This window comes from Myxocyprinus asiaticus, chromosome 32 (assembly GCF_019703515.2).
Source record: "Myxocyprinus asiaticus isolate MX2 ecotype Aquarium Trade chromosome 32, UBuf_Myxa_2, whole genome shotgun sequence".
NCBI lineage: Eukaryota > Metazoa > Chordata > Actinopteri > Cypriniformes > Catostomidae > Myxocyprinus > Myxocyprinus asiaticus.
The window spans coordinates 19,125,550-19,148,484 of NC_059375.1; the positions used below are offsets into that span (position 1 = coordinate 19,125,550).

General features: G+C 36.7%; 1 protein-coding gene across 3 annotated transcripts; it reads right to left on the reverse strand.

The window, feature by feature from the left end:
* Positions 1–2,028: 2,028 nt before the first annotated feature.
* On the reverse strand, positions 2,029–22,087 carry LOC127423198 (polycomb group RING finger protein 5-B). 3 transcript variants are annotated; one of them, XM_051667341.1, is made up of 9 exons: positions 21,937–22,087; positions 20,806–21,073; positions 16,879–16,975; positions 13,070–13,125; positions 12,889–12,948; positions 10,797–10,942; positions 9,679–9,777; positions 9,330–9,419; positions 2,029–4,457 (listed from the first exon to the last, which is right to left on the reverse strand). In XM_051667341.1, the coding sequence occupies exons 2-9, from the start codon at positions 20,915–20,917 to the stop codon at positions 4,410–4,412; spliced, it is 708 nt and encodes a 235-aa protein (XP_051523301.1). In that variant the 5' UTR covers positions 20,918–21,073; positions 21,937–22,087; the 3' UTR covers positions 2,029–4,409. The 3 variants fall into 3 exon arrangements, with proteins under 3 accessions (XP_051523301.1, XP_051523302.1, XP_051523300.1); XM_051667342.1 differs by having other exon boundaries at positions 9,330–9,415; positions 20,785–21,073; XM_051667340.1 differs by having other exon boundaries at positions 20,785–21,073.
* Between the last annotated feature and the right edge of the window lie 848 nt (positions 22,088–22,935).

Genomic DNA, 22,935 nt, shown 5'->3' on the forward strand with positions numbered 1-22,935 from the left:
CATTCAGGCAATGCACACTTTGTCATATTTTATGCAAACCATAATTATGTGAACCATTATCTAAAAAGTCTGTAAGACTAATCTGAGAACCATGTTGCAGCTTTCAATATTTATATAAAATGCTCTGTTGTCCTCTGTCACAAGCCTGCAATGACTACCTACCAAGTGCATGATGAGCCACTGCTGGCCAGTACAAAATGTCCTTTCTGTCTGGTCACTATAGAAAGATATGAGCCCTCTTTTTCTCAAAATTTACTGCACTATCATTTCATAAAGGGACTCTTTGGAGGTGGAAGAATCATTTTATTTATTTATTTATTTGAGATAAGATAGAAAGTTCATTGGGGCTCACTGGGCATCCAACCAAGAAATCTGCTCCCAGTCACGTCAAGATCATGCAGATGGAAGATTGTATAAACAGCAACCATTTACTTGCATCCCTTGGGCTTGTCACTTGTTTTCTTAATGGATTTTATATCTAAGATTTCCAGAACAAAATATGCAGTCCTGTGGGAAAAGTATGCTACACAAGTCATCTGAAAAATTTGTTGTCGACTATTGATGATAACATTTTGATTTCATACATATGTATGTGTAAATGGTGAGCTTTTAAATTTGAGGGTGAAATATGGCAGGCGGCAGCTCAAAAATGCACCAGAGTTTAAGAGGTTAAACTATACTGCTGATAACAGTCAACATTATCACGATTATCTACCCATGACAAGAAACTTGGTGGATGAATCTACTAAGGGCTCTGAGGGATTGGATATACTCTTATACTTCAAAGTGCCAATGGGTTAGATGGATCTGTATGCCCTTTCTCCAAGCTGGATCCTGAATGTATGACTGGCAAATATCAAGCCGCTGAAACTTCACACAGCATGCATACATGTTACCGTTTGTTGGTAATGAAAACTGACAAGGAGAGACATAACACTGAACCCTAATGATAGATTACACAGCACATCTTGGAGACACACTGCTGTTGCACAATATCTCTGGCTTTGTATGGAGGTTGATCTTTTTCAGACCCATCCCATCTAGAGAAATTTTCCCAAATGTTTATTCAATGCAGTCAAATACTGAAAAGCACCTCAGTTAAAAGTGTGACACAAATGTTTGGTTAAAAGTTTGGAGAGCCAACACTGACATATAAATTGAAACAGCTGTGCAAATAAAGACACTAATTAGGCCAATTTGAAAAGCAAAACTACAGTACTTGCAGAGTACATGGTGCAGCATTGACCCTCCGGGCATGGAATTGTGTTTTTAGTTACTGGTGCCCTGAAGTCACTATTCCTTTATGGAAAAAGGGAGCCTTGAAGAATAAAAGACACAAAGGTTACAGTATTTCTCTATTGTCCAGATGGAGAATGAATTTGGCACAGGTAGGAGAGACACTTTCCTACACCAGTAGCTGAATGGAATAGAGCATGTTTGGAAAAACTGACTGTCTGGCTTAGGCAAAGATGTGACCAACCTGTTTGAGAAAGAGGGGGAAATCCACTTTCATGAGGGATGAGGACTTTTCATAAAGCCCAGGCAGTGGTTTTTTTCAGAGGATTACAACTGACACAAAGCACAGCTAACCACCGGCTGTGTGAGCCGCAGTCAGGCCGGCTGGCTGGCAATTCAACCTTCCCATTTATGAGAGACAGTGATGGACACACACATACCAGCTAGATAGTCACATTCCCTCATCAACTTTCAAACTGAATGTGTGCGTATGTGTTTGTGAGAACAGCTATATCATTTTCCAATAAACTTTTGGCAGCATTTTCTCCTCACCAAAAGCAGTAAAATGGATTTTAGCAGGGGAGAAATTCTACCCTTGGCAGATTAACCTTAGATGAAATCACTGAAAAAATATGAGGCTGTGTTGCCGAGCCCAGAGCACCACACACCGCAGTGTAATGACACCAGGGAGAGAGAACTTAAGTGTCTGTAACAAATCTAATGTAACAAATATTGTTGTATCACTTTTAAACACCATGAGATGTCTATGAAATCAAAAAATACACACAGAGATTTCATCAAAATTCAAAAGTGTATTTTTTTTCTGAACAAAGACACACAAATACAGTACAATAACTGGCATATGTTATATATACATGACTAATCTCTATAGGAATCCCCTTAGGGACATTACACTGAAAAATAGAATAGATTATTTAAGCAGCATTTTTGTGTTTGTTAAACAAACAACATACATTTCCATTTTTAAAGATAAAATACCTACAACGGCTTCTTAAAAAAATACATGTTGATCATTGCAGCACAAGGACGTTTTCTATTCTAAACACATTAAGTTCTGCTTCCACAGAACAATATTCTTTGAAATAACCTTTTTTGCAAACACAATCCCAAAATACATTAAAAAGGTATTTTTCCAACAGGGTTCCATCAAATGTCTTGTGATTGTATTTTCAGAGAGATTTGAGAAGACTTTTTTGGAAACAGTTAACAATAAGATTCTATTTGTTCACATTAGTAAATGCATTAGGTATCATTAAACTGCATTTTTTTTTTTTTTATCTTGGTTCATGTTAATTTATAAATAATATGACTGTTCATTGTTGGTTCATGTTCATCTTACATTCACATATAAAGTATGTTAAAAAAAATATATTAGTATATGTTGAGATTAACATTAACCAAGATTAATAAATGCTGTTAAAGTTTTGTTCATTGTTAGTTCATGTTAACTAATACAACCTTATCATAAAGTGTTACCAGCTTTCCAAAATCAAAACAAAAGCACAAATATGCAGCTGAATATTGGCAAAACATATAGTCTATTTTGCACTCCGTTTTAGAGGTTAGGTAGTTTTTTCCACGTACAAATATTCAAGCATTATCTTTATCCACATGGCCTCTGTTTTATGAGTGTTGTAGTTGTAACGCAACAGGTTTTTAGCCTATTTATTCCATGTGGTCAGATGTTGTAGAGTGTCTTTGGTGTAATATGACAAGACTAATGTACTGTAAGGATGTCTTTTTATGTGGTCAACCAAATCCCTTATTTCTACTTTTCAAGAGAATACTATGACTATTTCCTGTTTACTTTAACATTTACTTAAACACAGAGGACTTATTTTTGACATGTTACAGGCAAGAATGACTCATTTAAAGCTTAGATTCAAGACAGCAATTTTGAGCATTATACCCATTTCGCCATGCAAAGTAAAATCCAAAGTATTACAATTGAGAGACTGATTGCCAACCAAAAATCTAACAATTACACAATGACAATAAAGCTAAACTCTTTTTCAATCAGGATCCCTTAAGTCATATCACAAAACCTCTAAGTTAGGTTCACCAATGAACTCTGATTTGAAAAAATTAGGCACAAGTGGAGATAAGTCACCAAAACCCTTAAAAGAAAAAAGGCATTTGTGTGAGCACAGAGATATGGCCCATAATAAATTTAAACCCCTTTAAATAATCAAAAACAGACTATCTTTCAAAACTCCTGCCAACTGGTTCTATCCTAGCTAAGAACCTTCTATAGCAGGAGACTAATATTAATACTCTTAAAGGTACACTACAGAATTCTGGAGAAGGATATAGCTGCAGACAGAGCACCAAAAAGGTGCAGGAGCTCCAAACCGGCAGCAAACATGTAGTGAGCCCCTAACCTTACCCTTTCCTTAACCCCAACCCTTTTCCTAACCAACAACATACTTTGTTCCCAAACAGGTAAGCCAGTAAAAGAAATCCGAAATGGAAGCAAAGAGCCTACGTTGAATAATGAAGCCTATATAACAGGACACCTCTGCACATCTTTTACTTAAAAAACAACTCTTTGTATGCTCAAAATCTGTCAATAAATGCTATTAATAAGTCAGAGCTGTGGTGCAGTGTGTGGTGCTCTTGACATATATGAGCCACTGGCTCACGGGAACCCAGGTTAAAGTCCAGACTGGGTCATGCCCTGATCAAACCCCCCATCTCTCCTTTAACTTCCTGTCTCTCTTAACTATCCAGCCCAAAAAACAATTAAAAAAATTTTAAAAAAAATCTCTTAATAAGACAATGTAAGTACTGGAAAAGGCACAATCATATCCATTTTCAAATCCTATTCTCCTGTCATGTGCAAACTGATGAAGGCCCTTAAACATGACTGTTGTGCCAATTTGGTAAATAAACTACGGCATGGAATAAGACACGAATCACAGACTGATATGTGGTTAGTGACAATCATTTCACAGGCTGCATTAAGCTAACAGGTCTTTCTAACAGTATTCGTCTCTATGTTGGACAGTGAACATGTTGTTGGATATCCCAATAAAGAGAGCAACTGTGAGATATTGAACACAAGAGACTGGAAGAGTACATCTTCCAAACTGAACACGTCCATTCAATTTGCTGTCTGTTGATAGGCTGGAATTAGTGCAGGCTATTTCAGCCTAGCCAAAGTCAATGCGTGGTCGATATTCAAGTACCATTGGGTAGGCCTGGAGAAAGGGACATATAAGATTTAAAATTGAAATTTTTCTTTATGACAGTATTCAGGGAATAATTGCACATACAAAGTCTGTAATGACAAGGTTTGCAATTAAACATTTTACAATCAGGAACTAGAGCTGTCAGGATTAATGCGTTAATTTAAAAAGTGTAAAGCGTTAATTTTTCTTAATCGCGATTAACGCATTTACCGTTAATACAGCATAAACCAGCATAAACACTTCTTGGGAGGGCAGAACCTTTGTAATGTGTCCGCCCGGAGTCATTACACTGACACACACACCACAACAGCGCTTCTCTGTCAATGATTAAATGATGGAGAAATGAGCTCTTAGCGCTATTATTTGATGTACAAAACAAGCCCAGATGGGACTTGTGACAGAAATCAAGTATTTTCAGCACATTTTAAGTACCACTAAAGCACGCCAAGTCTTAACTATCACTCCACTTTTCCTGTGGAGTTCAAAGCAGCGCTGGATGCTGGTGTTGACACTCTGACACGAATTATGAAAGCAGCTTCACAATTGCTGTAAAAAAGTGAATAGTCACAGTCTACCGGCATATTAATATTGTGGAGGATGACAGTTTAAGAGATTTAATGCCCTTTGCAATGAATACTAAACCTATGGGGACTAAAGCCATCTTTACACAGCAGCGGTGGCACAGAAGCTGCATTTGAAGTGGCAATAAAGTGTATTTTCACAGAGCAGGAATAAATGCATTTTACACAGCAGTTGCAAATGCATAAATAATGTTATGAGATATTTTAAATGTAAAAAAAAAGTATGTATATAGAAATATGAAATGAATGAAAATATGAAAGAATATTCAACCTATGGGGACTAATACATTCAAAAAGTCAACCTCCCAATTAGACTTGGGAAACGTTTAATGTTACTTGAAAAGTTATTTTAGAGCATTTCTGTCTTAATATTGTGAAAGGCTTTATAAAAGGTTAATAAAGCATTATATTGTTACATATTGTTTTGTTTTCATTCCTAAGATGGAAATAAATGCATTTTGACAGGAAAATAAGTATATATGGTGTCAAATTTCAGCATTTTCTATTAGCATTAGCATTAGCATCTGCTATTAATCACAATAAAAAAAATAAAAAAAATTTAAAAATGCGATTAATCGTGATTAAAAATTGTAATCGACTGACAGCCCTATCAGGAACCTATTATTGTTATATTCTACATATCTGGCTTCCCACACTTGGGAAATACATTTCCATGACATTTTCAATCAATCATGATTACTGGATAATACAAATCCTTTAGGCCGTGTGTCCACCAAAGCATATTTTTCCTGAGGCCAGCGTATTTTTTAAATTGTTTGCAATGGGAGCGCAGTGTATTTAAAAAGCCAGCAGCATGACGAGGCACTGAGCGTCTATTCCACGCAGAGTGCTGCGTGCTTGGTGCTTTTTTCTGGAGAGTTGACATTTTTTTAACTTTGGCTAAAACGCAGCACTCGTCACTGTCACTTTTTACCCAGCCGTGCAATCACAGTGGAGGAGGGGCAGGACAAATACCACACAAACCAACCGTCACATCCTACTTGTACAACGACTGAACAACAATGGAGGAGAAGTTTGCTGGTCTACCACAATATTAATATGAAAAATAATGCTTCAGCCTTCCCTTCATCCAGAGCAAGGGCCAGAGCAAGTACTCTTCCTTATGCCGACATTTTTACATTCAGTACTTGTTGATAACACAAACTATCTGCGAAATAAGGTACTTGCAACACATTACTTCTGCGGATATTCCGTATCATAGCAACCAAAGCATGCTCAAGCGCTCCCAGCTGGGCATTTTCAGAAGAGTGCCTGGCATTTTCAGCTGCAAAAAAGGCTTTGGTGGACACACGGCCTTATAGAGATTGCACTCACACTGTAAAAAATTTGTTTTGTAATTTTAATGGTAAAAGAATGTAAAAATGCAACAGTAAAAAAACTTTAATTGGTTAACGGGTAGTTACCTTATCATATACTGTAAAAATTTTAATATTTTTAACAAGAGAATACATGTAATTTTTTCGCAACAATATTGTAAAAAATAAAGAAATTTTAGATATAAAAGGTATGATTTTACTGTATAATTAACGTTAAAAATTTGTTTTATGTTTAACAAGAAAGTAAATTTTTTTTTTTACAGTAAACCATTGTTAAAATTGTGGTGAAAAACAATAGTCGAGCGTGCCAAAAGTCCCCGTGTGACCCATGACATTTCATTATATTTTATAGCAAATAGTTATGTTCCTTCTTATTTCAAATATCTCTTACAGTATGTACCTTGGGGTGTTCTGTGTTCTATTTTATGCAGTTTAGTTACCGCTTATTGCATTATTTCAATGTCACATGTGTTACCCTGATGGTGTTTTGTGTTTGTGAGAGTAACACTGTGAACTGTCTCTACACGTGTTTGGTTATTGCTACTGGAAGTGCCACTCTTGATAAACTTTAAGTCATCATGTGGCCTTTTGTAGTTACTACAGGGATTAACAATGCATTTTAAAGTGAAAAGCAGACTTTTATAGTTCCAGAATGTAAATATATCAAGATTATATCACTTAATAAACAGTAGTGAACCGTAAAATAGGCAGGCATCAAAATTACATCTCATAAAGCCTGAAATGTGTTCACAGTGTTTTTTATGGGACATTTCTGGCAACCACAGCTGTCAGTATTTTATTGGAAATTTAACTGGAGATTTTTTTTTACAGTGTAGCCAGTGAAAATTAAAAAAAGTTTAGCATAACTAGAATATATATATATATATATATATATACACACACATACACTACCGGTCAAAAGTTTTGAAACACTTGTCTGAAATGTTTCTCATGATCTTAAAAATCTTTTGACCTGAAGGCGTATGATTAAATGTTTGAAATTAGTTTTGTAGACAAAATTATAATTGTGCCACCATATTAATTTATTTCATTATAAAACTAAAATGTAATAAAAATAAAAAAAACTTTTTTGAAATTGATGACTTGGACCAAATAATAAAGAAAAGCTGCCAATAAGCCAAATAGATGGGAATTCCTTCAATACTGTTTAAAAAGCATCCCAGGGTGATACCTCAAGAAGTTGGTTGAGAAAATGTCAAGAGTACATGTCTGCAAATTCTAGGTAAAGGGTGACTACTTTGAAGATGCTAAAATATAACACAGTTTTGAGTTATTTTGGATTTTGTTTAATAACAACATAATTCCCATATTCCCATTTCTATTATTCCATAGTTGTGATGACTTTACTATTATTTTAAAATGTGAAAAAAAAAAAAAAAAAAATGTAAACAACATTTTTGACTGGTAGTATATACATATATACATATGTGTGTGTGTGTGTGTGTGTGTGTGTGTATGTTATAAAAATATACATAACTTTTTTATGATTTTGTTCATTTCCATAACTTTTTCAGGCCTGGAAACCACAATTTTAATATTCCTTAAATTTTTAAGGGTTTTCCATGTGGGATCCCTGACATATTATGTTAGGTTTTTATATTAGGGATGGGCATTTCTAGTAATTTTGTAATAAAGTACTCTTACACACACACAAAAAAACGAGTAATCGATTACTTGAAATTTTGAATTTAAGTTCAACCTTCAACTTTTTAACCTGTTTTTCTTACATATATATATATATTTTTTTTTTTTTAACACTATGCATTAACAACCAGATCTAGATAAATAAGTAAAAAAACAAGAAAAAAAACAAAAAAACATTTGCACTCACACATAGAAACATACATTCCAAGTCTTCTGAAGTGATACAAACACTTTAAATAATGGCAGAATTTTCTTTTTGGGAGAACTAACAGCAAGAAACAGTTTCAATGTTTCCCGCAGCAGGTCAAGGCACAAAGGAAAATCAAATTGTAATATTCAAGTAGTGTTTTTACAAGTCGAATATTTAGAGCTGAACGAGTATTCGATTAATTGATTACTTGTGCACATCCCTATTTAATGTATCTTTCATCAAGAAAACAATGGTATGTTATTGTTATTTATTGATTGAAAATTGTAAACTGGTGATAATTATAATAGTTGTCATCTAATCTGAAAATGGGTAATACTGTGCAAGACAGTCTTCGTCTCTTTGTTAAAAAAAACGTATTTCTATTTCTTTCTTTTAGAATGTGAGAACATCTTCATAGCGGTACCAGGTGAGTCACGTGAACAAACACACACAATTATTCACAAGTACACTCACACGACACGCTGGGCCCTATCACAGACTTATTTTTACAAAGGAGGGGAAGGAGATTTCTCTCCTGAGATGAGGTGCAGGCTCTTTCTGACCCAGTTCTGTGCCATTTCATTCCACAATTAAATCATTTTAACCTCACCTAGCTAACTTCATAACTGAAGGAGCAGGTCAGAAAAAGATTTTTGCAATTTTTTTGTCAGCCTTAGAGGACATGAATCCCACAGTTGATTATGTGAATTATTCTTGTAATTCAGATGTTTATCTAAGGATCTTAGGCAGCCATGAGGGACAATTGTCTAAATTTACAGTATGAAACATCTGTACTTCTTACATTTAAGTAGTCAACATAAATTTCACCATGATTATTATTTGTATTTTTTTTTTTTTTTTTTTTGCATTTCTGGCAACCATATTTGCCAGTTTTTTTTTTGTAATTTAAAATGATTTTTTATAGTATTTTGGGGTGGTCTGTGTTGAGTGGGTGTTCAGTGTTGCATCAGAGGTAGGGCCATAGCTGTGCCAGCCTATTACAGAATGGTTTTGCACTTGAGAATCAACAGCATTGTAACAGACCACTGAGAGGCTTTAGACTACACACGAGTGGAGAGGAGGAGATACTGGTATTCTCATGGCTTACATTTTCTCCCCGAAGCCTCCAGCGAGTCATGTAGATGAACTCCATTGTGTGGTCTTTGCCCATGATCTCACCATTGCATAGAACGTCTAGCTGCAGAAAGAGTTAATGACTGTCAGATTAATTTAACTGAAGAGAAGATTAAGCCTAAGATTAAAAGCTCACACAACCAAAACATAAGCACGATGCCAACTCTACAAATCTACATGCACATGTAAGCTAAAGAGATTTAAACAAAATAAAAAAAGCAACATCTGATGTCCCAGTTGTAACATTAGGCCTATGCTTTTTAATGTGCAGTAAAGGAATAGTGGTCACTGAAATAGGCGTTTAAAAGATGTTCAGGTGTTACCTCATAAGAACTCGGAAGCTTTAACTTCAGACTTAGGAACTTTTTGATCGTTCCAACAGTCACCCTTGTTGAGCAGCGAATAAATTTTTTCATTAAGCCCTGGAAAACAAAGAAAAAAGAAAAACTGTCAGAGGTTTTTGGCCTGCTCAACAACTTTTAAACATTAGTCAGCAGTCAAACATTTTTCATACAATTAATGGAATTCATATGTTAATTAAATTGTATTCATATTAAATTAGATTCATGAAAAATGTTTAACGGCAACAGGTTTTATGCAGTCAATGTATTTCCCTAATTTGACCATATAACATTGTTTTATGATGTTCTGTGACAGCACGCACACACCAGACTGATCATACTATGAATTCAAAGATAGTAGGTCAAAAGCTCTGCTTCTTAAATCGGTCTGTGCTTACCGAAATTCAATACTACTGCCCCTTTTACATATTCAAAGATATTATTTTCGTTGACTAAAACTCTATGGCATTTTAGTCAGAGTAAAAGTGATTAAAATGAATTAATTAAATGTGACATGATGAAATATTGACTAATTTTCTTTTCAAAACATTAAAAGATTAAAACCAAAACAAAATGACTAAAACAAAAAACTGTGTAAAAACAAAGCCTTTCTAGCAATTCATTGAGTGAAAACATAATGTAATATTGATGGTGTTACACTTAAATCTCATACTTGTTGAGTTTTGATGATAAATATATTCAGCCATACAAAAAGTGCAACTGACTTTTACAGCATCAGCCCAAATTAATGTGTACTGGTAGTGTCGCTAAGGTTCCAGCAATGGGTTGAATACAAAAGATAAAACAGTGAAATTAAGCTGAATTTGATCTGGAGGAAGAAAGAAAGAAAGAAAGAAAGAAAGAAAGAAAGAAAGAAAGATTCTTAAGAAGCAGGGAGAGAATGACAAGGTTGGAGCTGAGAAAGGATTGAGATTTGGAGTTTTGTTTTATTGGAAACATCTGATCCCAGATCACCTCTGCCTTAGATGGGAACAGAGGGCAAGACCAACACAGAGAGAAGAAAAAAGAACAGAAGACATGAAGTGACACCCAGAAAGACAGACAGGAGGAGGGGAGATGTATAATTCAACATGGCTGACCTTAACAATGTTCTCTCCCATCTGGCCATTGTTGCGCAAGCAGTCTAGACAGATGGCTATCTGCGGATCACTCCTGTGATAGTCTCCATCACCTTTATCATCCTCCTCTTCATCTAGTTTGGCTCTCTTACATAAATGGCCATCCTCTGGAATAAGACAAAACCAGTGGTGCAAAAGCTAAATAAATGTAATTTAAAAATAGTAGATTTTACATTAAAAAAACAATTTCTGACTCCTTCCAAATTTGTTAAAGCATAAAATCTCTGTAACTAAGCAATATAAATGTGTAGCACATCATGATAATATCAGCTAAAAAGCACATAGAGAATGTTTCCTTGACAAAAAGCTCAACAGGCATCAATTGGACTTCCTGTGAAAATTGCATAAAAAAAATAATTATGTGCTACATTATATGCTCTTCTGACAGTACAGGGTGCAAAACATTTTAGACAAAGCTGAATAGATAAGCTAATGCAAAGCAGCATCTGCATCTTTGCCCAGTCTTTCTTTTATACAAAATAGATGATATTCAAAAAGATGCTCATGGGAAAATTACAAAATGTGGTCATTATCTCATCATTAAGAACTTCTGGACTGCAGACACAAGTTGCCTTGGAGACTCCAACCATTATGAAAGTCATTCATGTTGGTTAAAGGGATAGTTCACCCAAAAATGACAATTATCTCATCCTTTACTCACCCTCATGCCATCTCTGATGTGTATGACTTTCTTTCTTTAGCAGAGCAGAAACAAAGACTTTTAGAAAAATATCTCAGCTCTGTAGGTCCATACAATGCAAGTGAATGGTGACAGAACTTTGAAGGTCCAAAAATCACATAAAGGCAGCATAGAAATAATCCATACGGCTCCAGTGGTTAAATCCATATCCTCAGAAGGGATATGATAGGTGTGGGTGAGAAACAGATCAATATATAAGTCCTTTTTATGATAAATCTCCACTTTCACTTTCACATTCAGCCATCTACTGGTTGGGGCTGCTCAAAGGTGGAGATTTATATAAAAAAAGAAGTTAAAAATGTATCTGTTTCTCACCTACACTTATCATATCGCTTCTGAAGATAAAGATTTAACCACTGGAGTTGTATGGATTACGTTAAAGCTGCCTTTATGTGCTTTTTGGACCTTCAAAGGTCTGGTCACCATTCACTTGCATTGTATGGACATACAGAGCTGAAATATTCTTCTAAAAGAAAGTCATACACTCCTTACCATTTGCAACACACCACAAGTAAGATGTTGTTTAAAAAAGAGGACACTACATCCAGCTCCCAGCTCTTGAATAAACCTCTGCTGGCCAAAACAATTTTTGACTCTCCTTATTCTGGTATATAAAATAGCTCTACAGTGTGGGTCTAGTCAAAGCTCTGTGGTTTCCTCTAAAGACAAGGAAGCAAGGAACATACTAGATACTTCCATGCCAGCTGACTCACATAGTTCTACCACCTGTGAGTCAAGGTCAGAGGCACAAGCTCTGTTCTAAAAGCTAGTGAGCTAAATTGCTGTCTACTGCCAACATACGCAGCTACTTTCTAAGACTGCATCCTAACCATCATGGAATCTTCTAAGTAACTTATCTGAAGGATTCTACATAGGCAGTGACTGGTTATTCACGTGAAGCACACATAAGACTTGACTATACTCGCAGTTCCAGATTCCAGGTATTAGCACTGCTAACCTCAAGCCATACTACTCTACTAATTCAATTGCACACAGAAATATTGGACGAACTAGTAAAGTTTTATTAGACGGAACTAAATTTATCAATACATTTCAGTTTTAAATTAAATTATGGCACCTATGATTCCTAAAAATTCTGTCTAGGTAGGCCGCTCATTAGGTTTTGGAACAGAGCTACAGACTGTGATAGATTTGTATTAGCTGTGAAGACATTGCTTCAAACTTGACACTAGAAGTCTAATGACATGATAAGTTTAAAGTAACCTGGCCCATGAGCCCACACAGGACTAACTCAAAGCCAGGTGAGCCAAAGGCAAAAATAAAAAAATAAGAAAATAAAATAAAAAAATAGCACAGCAGCTTAATAGGAAGGATGGCTAGTCTGTCACATACCATCAGCATTTTCCTTTGACTTGTTTCTTCTCCAGAATTCAATCTCTTGCTGCTGTTCCTCTGGATAGAAGAAAAATGGGAGAAAAAATTAAATGAATTAAAATTTCTGTGGATATTTTGTATTTGTGTATGAGACAAAGTTTACTTGACTGAGAATGTGTCATATCAAGCAAATGCTTACTTTCTCTAAGACCAGGCACAAGTTTGAAAATGATTTCTTCTAAAGTGTTATCCAGCCTTTAAAGAAAAAGACAAATTAAGTATACAGGGAAAGAAAAGATGGTACCATAGCAGAGCCCAGGAATGTGAGCTACCAGAGCCCTTACATGTGAGCCATACTAACATACTTTCAACACTGAGAACTGTCACATCTGTTAGATACTGCTATATGCTCTTGTTATCTTGTTATTATTCTGTCTGGTGTTGGGGTGGAGATGCATCAAAGGTGTGGAGAGGCAATACTGCACTGGGTCAGTCTCACAGCTGACACTCTGGCTCCAGCAATCAGTCTGGCTGTTGCCTGGAATGCTTCCCAACAAGGATCAAATTCACTGCCACTTTACGACCCCACACTACCCTAAACCATGTAACTGTGGGTCAAAAACTCTTTTCCTGATCAGGATTTTTGACTTATCTAAACATTCTTAAAGGTGCACTCAGCAATTATTTTCTCGTTAAAAAAGATTAACTACTAAAGTCATGAACTGTAATGTTGCAATACATGTAGGTGTAATGGGTAGAAGATGGGCAAGCAGGAGGCGGGAACCAGCTGAGCAGTCAACGAAAATTTAATGAACTTAAACAAACACAAACACATACATGCATAGCAGCCACATGTGTCTCTCACTCTCTTGAACTGGCGTCCCTGGCTCCTCTTCATCCCTCTCCTGCTGGTTGGGCTGATTCGGCACCGGGCGTCCATCGTTACGGACCGGCCACGCCCTCCTCCTCATCACAGTAGGCTATCATGACCATTTACATTAAAATGAAGACTCCAGTCATATCAGTAACCTTATAAAAGCACTTTTATTCTACTTCGAGAGGGTCCACACATGGGGCTGCCATGTTAGAATTACATGACCAGCCGAATACTACTCGCTTAAAGGTGCAGTATGTAAGATTCAGAAACCCTTGTTATTAACGACACCTGTGGCCGTTAAGTGAACTGCAGCCAGCTACATGTTGCTCGTGCTCACGCTCGTGCACACACTTCATAGGGACGTGAGCGAGCGAGCATCCAAAGCAATGACGTAACGAACAAAGAGACTGAACGTGATTCACTGGCATCATGCTGACAGGTGAGGTAGCATAATTAAAATTACACAGTTATGATTGTTTTACTACAAACTTTGAGACTAAACTAAAACTACTTATCAGCTAACATAAGTTGTTGTTTTTTTTTTGTTGTCAGTGTTGTGCTGGGAGCCGGACGTTTGCTGGATTCCATCTCTAAGATATCGTTACCTAGTGTTGCAGTCTGTCTGTTGACGCGGAAGAGAAGCTATTACTGAGGCAAGGCTCTCGGGAGCGCGCATAATCATCACATCCTTTGGATTTTCCCGGCGAAATTGACCCACTCCCTTCGCATGAAAATCAGTCAATAGGCTTTAATAGGCAACCTAGGAAGTCTGGGAAGGGCTAATTTTTTAAGTTGCGTTACAAGCCGTTCACACATTGGCAAAAAAAAAGGCGAATATTACATGAAAATTGTTACATATTGCACCTTTAATCTCAGTAACCATCCTGTTATTTGACACTTTCACTCCTTGATTTAAGTAATCATGGCTGACTGTGAATACTAAATTTCTACAATAGCATCTGAAACGGAAAACTACTGATTTTAAATGATGTTGCATCCAAGCCGCTAGGTGTCAGTGTAAGTCCAAGATGACACAAAGACAAAAGTTACTGAGTGCACCTTTAAAACAAGAAAAATTACTTGAAAAGCAAAATTGTGCAAAATAATAAGACATGTATTCAGAGAATGTACAGTACTGTGCAAAAGTTTTAGGCACTTGTGAAAAATTTTGCATAGTGAGGATGTCTTCAACAATGATGACATAAATAGTTTTCATTAATCAATTAACATCATACAAAGTCCAATAAACATAAAAAAGCTAAATCAATATTTGGTGTGACCACCTTTGCCTTTAAAACAGCACCAATTCTCCTAGGTACACCTTGATACAGTTTTTCTTGGTTGTTGGCAGATAGGATGTTCCAAGCTTCTTGGAGAATTCACCACAGTTCTTCTATCTATTTAGGCTGTCTCAATTGCTTCTGTCTCTTCATGTAATATCAGACTGACACGATGTTCAGTGGGGGGCTTTGTGGGGGCCATGACATCTGTTGCAGGGCTCCCTGTTCTTCTATTCTATTTGCAAAAGTAATGTTAGGGGAGTCTAACATTTATATTTCTTATTGACACACTAAAGCTGAAGATATAAATAACCATCTTAAGACAAATGTTTTTGTGAAACATCTTATGTGCCTAAAACTTTTGCACAGTACTGTATCTTAAAGTAATTTTTTTATTTTTTTTTTCATTTTTTCATTTTCTTGTTTTAAGCACAGACTCACTTGATTTTGTTAAATTTATACTTAAAACAAGAAAAACTGGGTTACAACAATGCAATAAGAAAAATAAACTTAATTCAAGATAGGGGCTCTATTTTCATAACCGCACTAAGCGCAGCACTACGTGCAACGATTGTGTGCTATGTCTTATCCAATTTTCGTGAGAGCACTGATTCTAAGCACAATTTTTGTGCTAGTGCAAAGCGTGAGTGGCCGTGGGTGGGAGTGTTTACACTATCTGTGGGTGTGTGCACGCAAACTGGGAGTGTATTGTTTGTAAATTAAGTGGCCCAAAGCGCAGTTTGCTATTTTCCAGAGAAAAATGTCATTTGAAAAAAAAGTCCAAGGGGCCAGTGGAAGAAGATGGACAGAGTAAAATGTTTGGATTTGGTACGATTTTGCTGACCACTTCAATGTTTCGAACATTTTCGTTTAGTTTAAAGTGTAATTTGAATTTAGAAAATATATTTGGTTTAATATTTTCATGTTTCAATAAATTAATTTAATTTTTAAAAATCAAAATTGACCAGTAGAAGTGAAGTGCATGCTGATACAATCACTGTTATTACTAGCCATGATTTGTGTGTCAGTAGATAAAAATTATTAATAATACTTACATTCTCTATAATTTAATGGAACCTGCATCGAAATCCTGACGCATATACATTTTCTATTTTTATAAAAGGAGCATGGCACTGTCATAAATATTTGCCTGACATTCAACAAGGACGGAGTTAATGCACAAAAGAACATAAGTATATATTTCTATTCTTTTAATTAACTGCATAGAGTCCATTTACACAATGACTTCTTATGTATGTGCTGTCTTTGTTTATATCGCTGGTGCTTTACAGGGAATGGACTATATAATAGGACACAGACGGTGCCAGATCCTTTATATAGAATTAAGTTGGACTTGACCCAGCCCGCAATTTCACCAAACCCACTTGTGCCAAGACTTAGCGCCTGTTTGCACGAAAATACCAAAACTTCCTAGTTTGCCCACTGACTTTGCACGTATGACTTAAGCATATAGCGCTGCGCTTAGCGCTAGCGCTCTAAAAATAGGGCCCCTATTCTCTGAAAATATCCTCATAGTTTATGCAATATTGCTTCTCAAGTTAAGTTATCTTGTTTTACGAATGTTCAGATATTTTTACAGGAAAACAAGAGAAACATACTTAAATGTGCAGTGTTCACATCCACTGTATGCAAAGTATGCAGAGTTGTGTTCTGGCCTACACTTCTATTTCTCTTCTCTATCAAAATTTAAACCTGTTAATTAACTGTCGAATGGTTTTTACTTTATCTTTGTGACCTGTTCTGCAATGCAGCGCTGCATCTGATCTCAAACCAGTAGAAGAGGAATTGTTTTAGTAGTAGGCTCGGCTGTAATGGATCAATGTGGTTTACCTTAACATCTCCAGGGGGTTTGTTTCATGAACCTGGATACCACATTTTGGACACTCATTGCTGTCCTCAAAATGCTGGACTATACAGCTTTTACAAACTGTTCAGAAATGAAAGGGTGGGACAGAGATCAAGAGGACAAAAAAGGAGAAATTGTTGTGAAGGAACATACAATCTTTCTTGTTCAATGAACATTTATTTGAAACTTATCAAGCTGTATCTGTGCAGTAATTACATAATGATGGGCTCCAACCCAACCTGTAGCTCAAATGGCAGAGCATGGTGCTAGCAACACCAAGGTCATGGGTTCAGTTCCCAGGGAACTCACATTGTGATGTATAGTATGTATAGTTTTATTGCACTGTAAGCTGCTTTGGATAAAAGTGCCTGCCAAATACAGTACATACAAGTAAATGTAACCACACACTCTATCAACTCTCTGCCTTATGGTCATTTGAATGACTGCCAGGGTAAGGTATATTTTTTATCCCTCAATCTCTCTGATCCCAACCTCCGTTGTGCAGGTTACTGAGACTTTCTGCAAGAATAACCACAGACTACAATTAAAATAAAGTCTACAAACTGGCATTTAGATAAAGTTTTAGCTGATGCTGTCTGGCCAGAGAAACGGCTATCAAATTTCTACCAGCAAAACCGCAGCAGTGAACATTACATTATTGCTCTGCATACACACACACACACACAAACATACACACACACACACATAGCTGTCAACACACATAAACAGTGTCCAACTGCCTTACCTCATGGCTGATCTGCTGTTATGAGTGAACTGTGAAAAAGAGCATGTTTTCTCAGAAAGAGCAACCCCCCAGAAATCACATAAAGGCAGCATAAAAGTAATCCATAAGACTCCAGTGGTTTAATCCATATCTTCTGAAGTGATCCAATCAGTTTTGGGCAGAGGTGGATAGTAATGCGCTACATTTACTCCGTTACATTTACTTGATTAACTTTTTTGTAGAAAATGTACTTTTAAGAGTAGATTTAATGATGGGTAATTTTTACTATTACTCAAGTGAAATCTAATCTAAATCTAATGTCTAATGTCTAAATCTAATGAGATTAGACATCACCTGAATGAGTTTGGTGATCATTAAACATGCTAAATGTACCTGCTTTTCATAGACCAATGTGGATATATCACCAGAGTATGTGTGGTGAATAGATGCAAGATGAATAACAAAGCAAATAATACAAATATTACAAATAAATGTATTTCTTGCATAAATAAACGGAATAATACAAGTCATTAAGAACATCAATTTTAAAAGTAAAACACACAATGGTATATGGATTGCTTGGCGTAGCATAAGTCTTTAAGAAATCTGTTCACATTAAACAGCCCCACCACCTCTACGCACGTTTTTCTCATCACTTGTCAGCGTACGGTGACGCTCACTGAGCACAAGCACCGGATACGTTCTCACACGAAAACTTACTGAACAGCGACCTCTAGTAACCGATTTCGATAGGTCACCGATTTCAGCACAGCACTGGGACTCAAACCCGGGACGTTCTTGCTGTGAGGCGACAGTGCTAACCACTGCATCATTGATTATAATGGGAGCAAGTTGTTTTTGTCGCATCCTGCCGTGCTGCTCGCATCTCATATGGTATTTTGCTCTGCTGGTCGCATGCTTGATAATGCAGCACAAGCATACAACCATATGCATTATAAATCAAGCTCTGAACTTAAATAAGCCTAAACGTGCTTCTAAACACAGAGATTAGGTGCAACTTCACTTTTTATTGCACAAAACTAATGATCTAAATTATTTTGTCAGTGTATATACTGTAAGCTACGGAATATACTGAACTAAGAATCCATGCAGGACTTTAAAAAGTTGTGAAATGGGGGCCTGGGTAGCTCAGTGGTAAAGACACTGGCTACCACCCCTGGAGTTCGCTAGTTCGCTAGTTCGAATTCCAGGGCATGCTGAGTGACTCCAGCCAGGTCTCCTAAGCAACCAAATTGGCCCGGTTGCTAGGGAGGGTAGAGTCACATGGGGTAACCTCCTCATGATCGCTATAATGTGGTTCGTTCTCGGTGGGGCGCGTGGTGAGTTGAGTGCGGATGCCACGATGGGTGGCGTGAAGCCTCCACACGCGCTATGTCTCCGTGGCAACACGCTCAACAAGCCATGTGATAAGATGCGTGGGCTGACAATCTCAGACATGGAGGCAACTGGGATTCGTCCTCCGCCACCTGGACTGAGGCGAATCACTATGTGACCACGAGGACTTAAAAGCACATTGGGAATTGGCCATTCCAAATTGGGAGAAAAAGTGGAAAAATTCCCCAAAAAAGGTTGTGAAATAGCGACATTAGGCGTTAATAATGCATGTTCTTTCTGTGAATCATAACTAAGAATATACAATATTATACAGAATAATATAATTGATAATAATATTTTCTGTAATCATTACTAGGAATGTTTCCAATCTTTTCTTCTAATTTTCAAACCCGATCTGTCAAGCATCCTAAAAGTGATAGGTCGCCCATAAATGAATATTCTGTCATCATTTAGACTCACTCTCGATGTTCCAAACCTTTGTGTCTTTGTCTTCTCTGGAACCAAAAACAAGGTGTTAGGCAGAATGTTAGGGACTGACATCCTCAGTCACCATTCACTTTCAAAAATTACAAACAAATGGAAGTGAATGGTGACTGAGGCTAAAATTCTGTCTAACTTCTCCTAAATTGTGTTCATTGTGTCCAAGTCATACTGGTTTAGAACATGAGGGTTTATAATGACATCATCATTTTCATTTTTAAACTATCACTGTAACAGTAGGTATAAAGGATGACATAGGCACGTGATTCATGCACGCAAGGTGTTAAAATTAATATTCAGATATTTTCAGTATAATTTGGAATGCAACTAGTTACTTGCTACTTGAATAATCTTTTAATTTGATACTTTCTTACTCTTACTCAAGTAATTATTAACATTAGTACTTTTACTTCTACTTGAGTAATTAATTTTTAAAAGACTTAGTACTTTTACTTGAGTACAGTTTTTGGCTACTCTACCCAACTCTGGTTTTGGGTGAGAACAGACCAAAATATCCTTTTTCACTATAAATCAGCAGTCTCTTTGGCAATCATGATTTCATGCTCGATTGCACTTCCTATAGCTCCATCTAGCACTCTGCGCATGCCTCAAGCACTAGGAAGTGTAACTGAGCTTGACATCATGATCTTGCCTAGAGACTGCAATGGCAAGATGTAAAGTAAATGAGTTACACTTTGGTCTGTTCTTACCCCAAATCAGTTAAATCACTTCAGAAGACATTAATTAATCCACTGGAGGTGTATGGATTACTGTTATGCTGACTTTATTTGCTTTTTGGAGCTTCAAAGGCTTGATCGCCATTCACTTGCATTGTATGGACCTGCAGAGCTGAGATATTCTTCTAAATATCTTTGTTTGTGTTCAGCAGAAGAAAGAAAGTCATGCACATCTGGGATGGCATGAGGGTGAGTAAATGAAAAGAGAATTTTCATTTTTGGGTGAACTATCCCTTTAAGAGCTCTGTAATATGTAGCAAGTCTGTCTACAAAAAATTCAAGTTAATTGTCTCATCCTTATTTACACTTATCCTACCGGCCACATTCTCCAAATCATATATTTCAGAAGACATAATACTCAAGCATGGTCAATTTTACATATAATTCACATATGACATGCCATAAAAATAAAAAAACAGATAAGAAACTAACTTAATCAAGAAAATTGAGCACAAATAGCTTTTGCATAGAGGAAGATATCTGTTGTCATGGTGACTGATGACAGGGCTTACTATCAATACTTACATCTCAATGTAACAAATCTATGCTGTTCTTTAAATCCTTACAGTTCTGCGTTTTGACACCAAACTTACATTGAGACTCAAGGTACTCACAGGTGTGCAGGCACTCTGTCACGGTGGTGGGCTTGATCAGGTACCCTTTACAGACAAAACAGGTGATGAAATGGTTGAAGTCCCTCACCAGGTGTTTCCTCTGTGATGTCATTGTCACAAAGGGCCAATGGTGGGGCAACAGATGATGCAAGGATGAAGTAGGATGCAGATTCAAGCACTTTATGAATCAAGGTTCAACTCTGCAGAAAGGCCCCTGGCTTCCTCTTCCTTCATGACATCATTGGCACTACATGTCCTTAAGACAAACCTGTCAGTGAGGATTAAACAATTATGAGCAACTGATTTCATATCATTTATAATAGCTTTTACTAAATATTCTATTTTAATAAAACATTAGAATAATTTAATAATAATTTATTTCATTGCTTTTTGAGCAGGACATGTTTGTGTCTAACTTTGGTTGCTTTCTAATGCAGCAGAAACTGCATGAACTTGGATTTGTTTGGTGTACAGGTGCATCATGATGCGTGAGTATTAAGCCCCGCCCCTGATCAAATCGAAAGCGATGGTTAAAGTGCAGAGGCGCTTCTCAAACGACATTTCTGACTCACCCATTGCATGTCTAATTATATAACTTATTTTATCCTTACATAGCAACTTATAAAAAGTCATGTGGAAAGTGGGGGAACTGAGGCATTTTGTACTGTAGAAAAATGTCTCCACGGATCCCCATTACGTCGTTTATCACGAAGTTCTCAAGGAAATATAATTATTTTTGAAGTGTACTACCGAAACTACCGGGCGAGGGGGTTTATCTGTTATCTGGTTTATCCGCACTTGTCTATATGGTCAGCGTCAATCTATATGCGACATCTTCCTGTAAAAGCATCGTTGCGTTTAGCTAGTTAGCGTTGCGTAAAGCATCGTAACGCACTCGTTACAACTTCCTGCCATTTGTAGTGTCACTTCAGCGCTCACCAGTGTGCACTAAATAACCAACACTACCCTGACAACTAGAATCCTAGAGACACAGACATGCTGACGAACTTGATATATGACACAAGACCGCATTCCCATCCCACCCGAAAGTTTACGATGAAGGGAGAGCGTGAAAACGATACGCAGCTGCATTGCGTGATCTCGCTCTAGACAGTAACGACCATCTCTTACCTTCTACATGTCATGGGTCCATGTTGATGATGCGCATTGATTTTTACAACAGAGGGTTGAACGAATACGGAACTGGTTTCATTTGAGATGATATGGGGAAGGGGGCGGAGGTCTTTCCAGTTCTTGTTTACGCATTGCTGTTTTATTCATTCCATGGCAGACAGTCTCTGATTGGACATAAACTAGAGCGCAGCCTTCAATTACCATCCAGTCCAGTAACAGTTGTTTTTCAGATGTGAATGACAGAGCCCAGTAGAACCATTTTATCAATGAAGACACATGCATGTGCCAGCTCTGGTTCATTAATATGATTATGACCGGTTCAGTTTTTGAATTTGGGTACCTGATATGAACACGAGACTTGCCAGTAGCACAGCAGCAGACAGGTTTGCACTTGTGAGAGAATTTCTTGAATCATGAAAAAAGTACAACTGGCATATCTGATGCATTTCTTGCAGAAGCTGCATCTGAAGCAGCATAGAGGCTATACCATAATAAGAGGCATCAACACAGACGGTTTAATGCTGCACAAATTCATTTACATAAGACTTACAACTGAAAATAGTTTTAAGACAAAAATGACTAGTAAGATTTACAAAATGTTTATTTTGCAAGTTTTTGCACAGTTTTTTTTTAAGTAGATTTTATTGGTATAACATTAAGTCAAATCTACTTAACTTCATGACATAATATTAATTAAAGTGAGTAAATGTAACTTAAAGGAATATTCCCTAGTTCAATACAAGTTAAGCTCAATCGACAGCATTTGTGGCATAATGTTGAATACAACAAAAAATCATTTGGACTCGTCCCTCTGTTTCATTAAAAAAGCAAAAATCGAGGTTACAGTGAGGCATTTAAAGGAAGTAAATGGGGTAAATCTGTTAACGCTGAAACACTGTTTCAAAAGTATAGCCACAAGACATAAACAATATGCGTGTTAACATGATTTTAGTGTGATGAAATCACTTACTAACCTTTTCTGTGTAAAGTTATATC

Bases quoted from the DNA above. Each gene is read 5' to 3' on its own strand.
- LOC127423198 (XM_051667340.1), bottom strand. From the start codon at position 20,917: ATGACATCACAGAGGAAACACCTGGTGAGGGACTTCAACCATTTCATC. The intron at 16,976-20,784 runs GTAAGTTTGGTG...ATTTCTGAACAG, and splicing joins TGAGTACCTTGAGTCTCAAT to TTTGTAAAAGCTGTATAGTC. The intron at 10,943-12,888 runs GTATGTGACAGA...GTCTTATTCCAG, and splicing joins GTCAAAGGAAAATGCTGATG to AGGATGGCCATTTATGTAAG.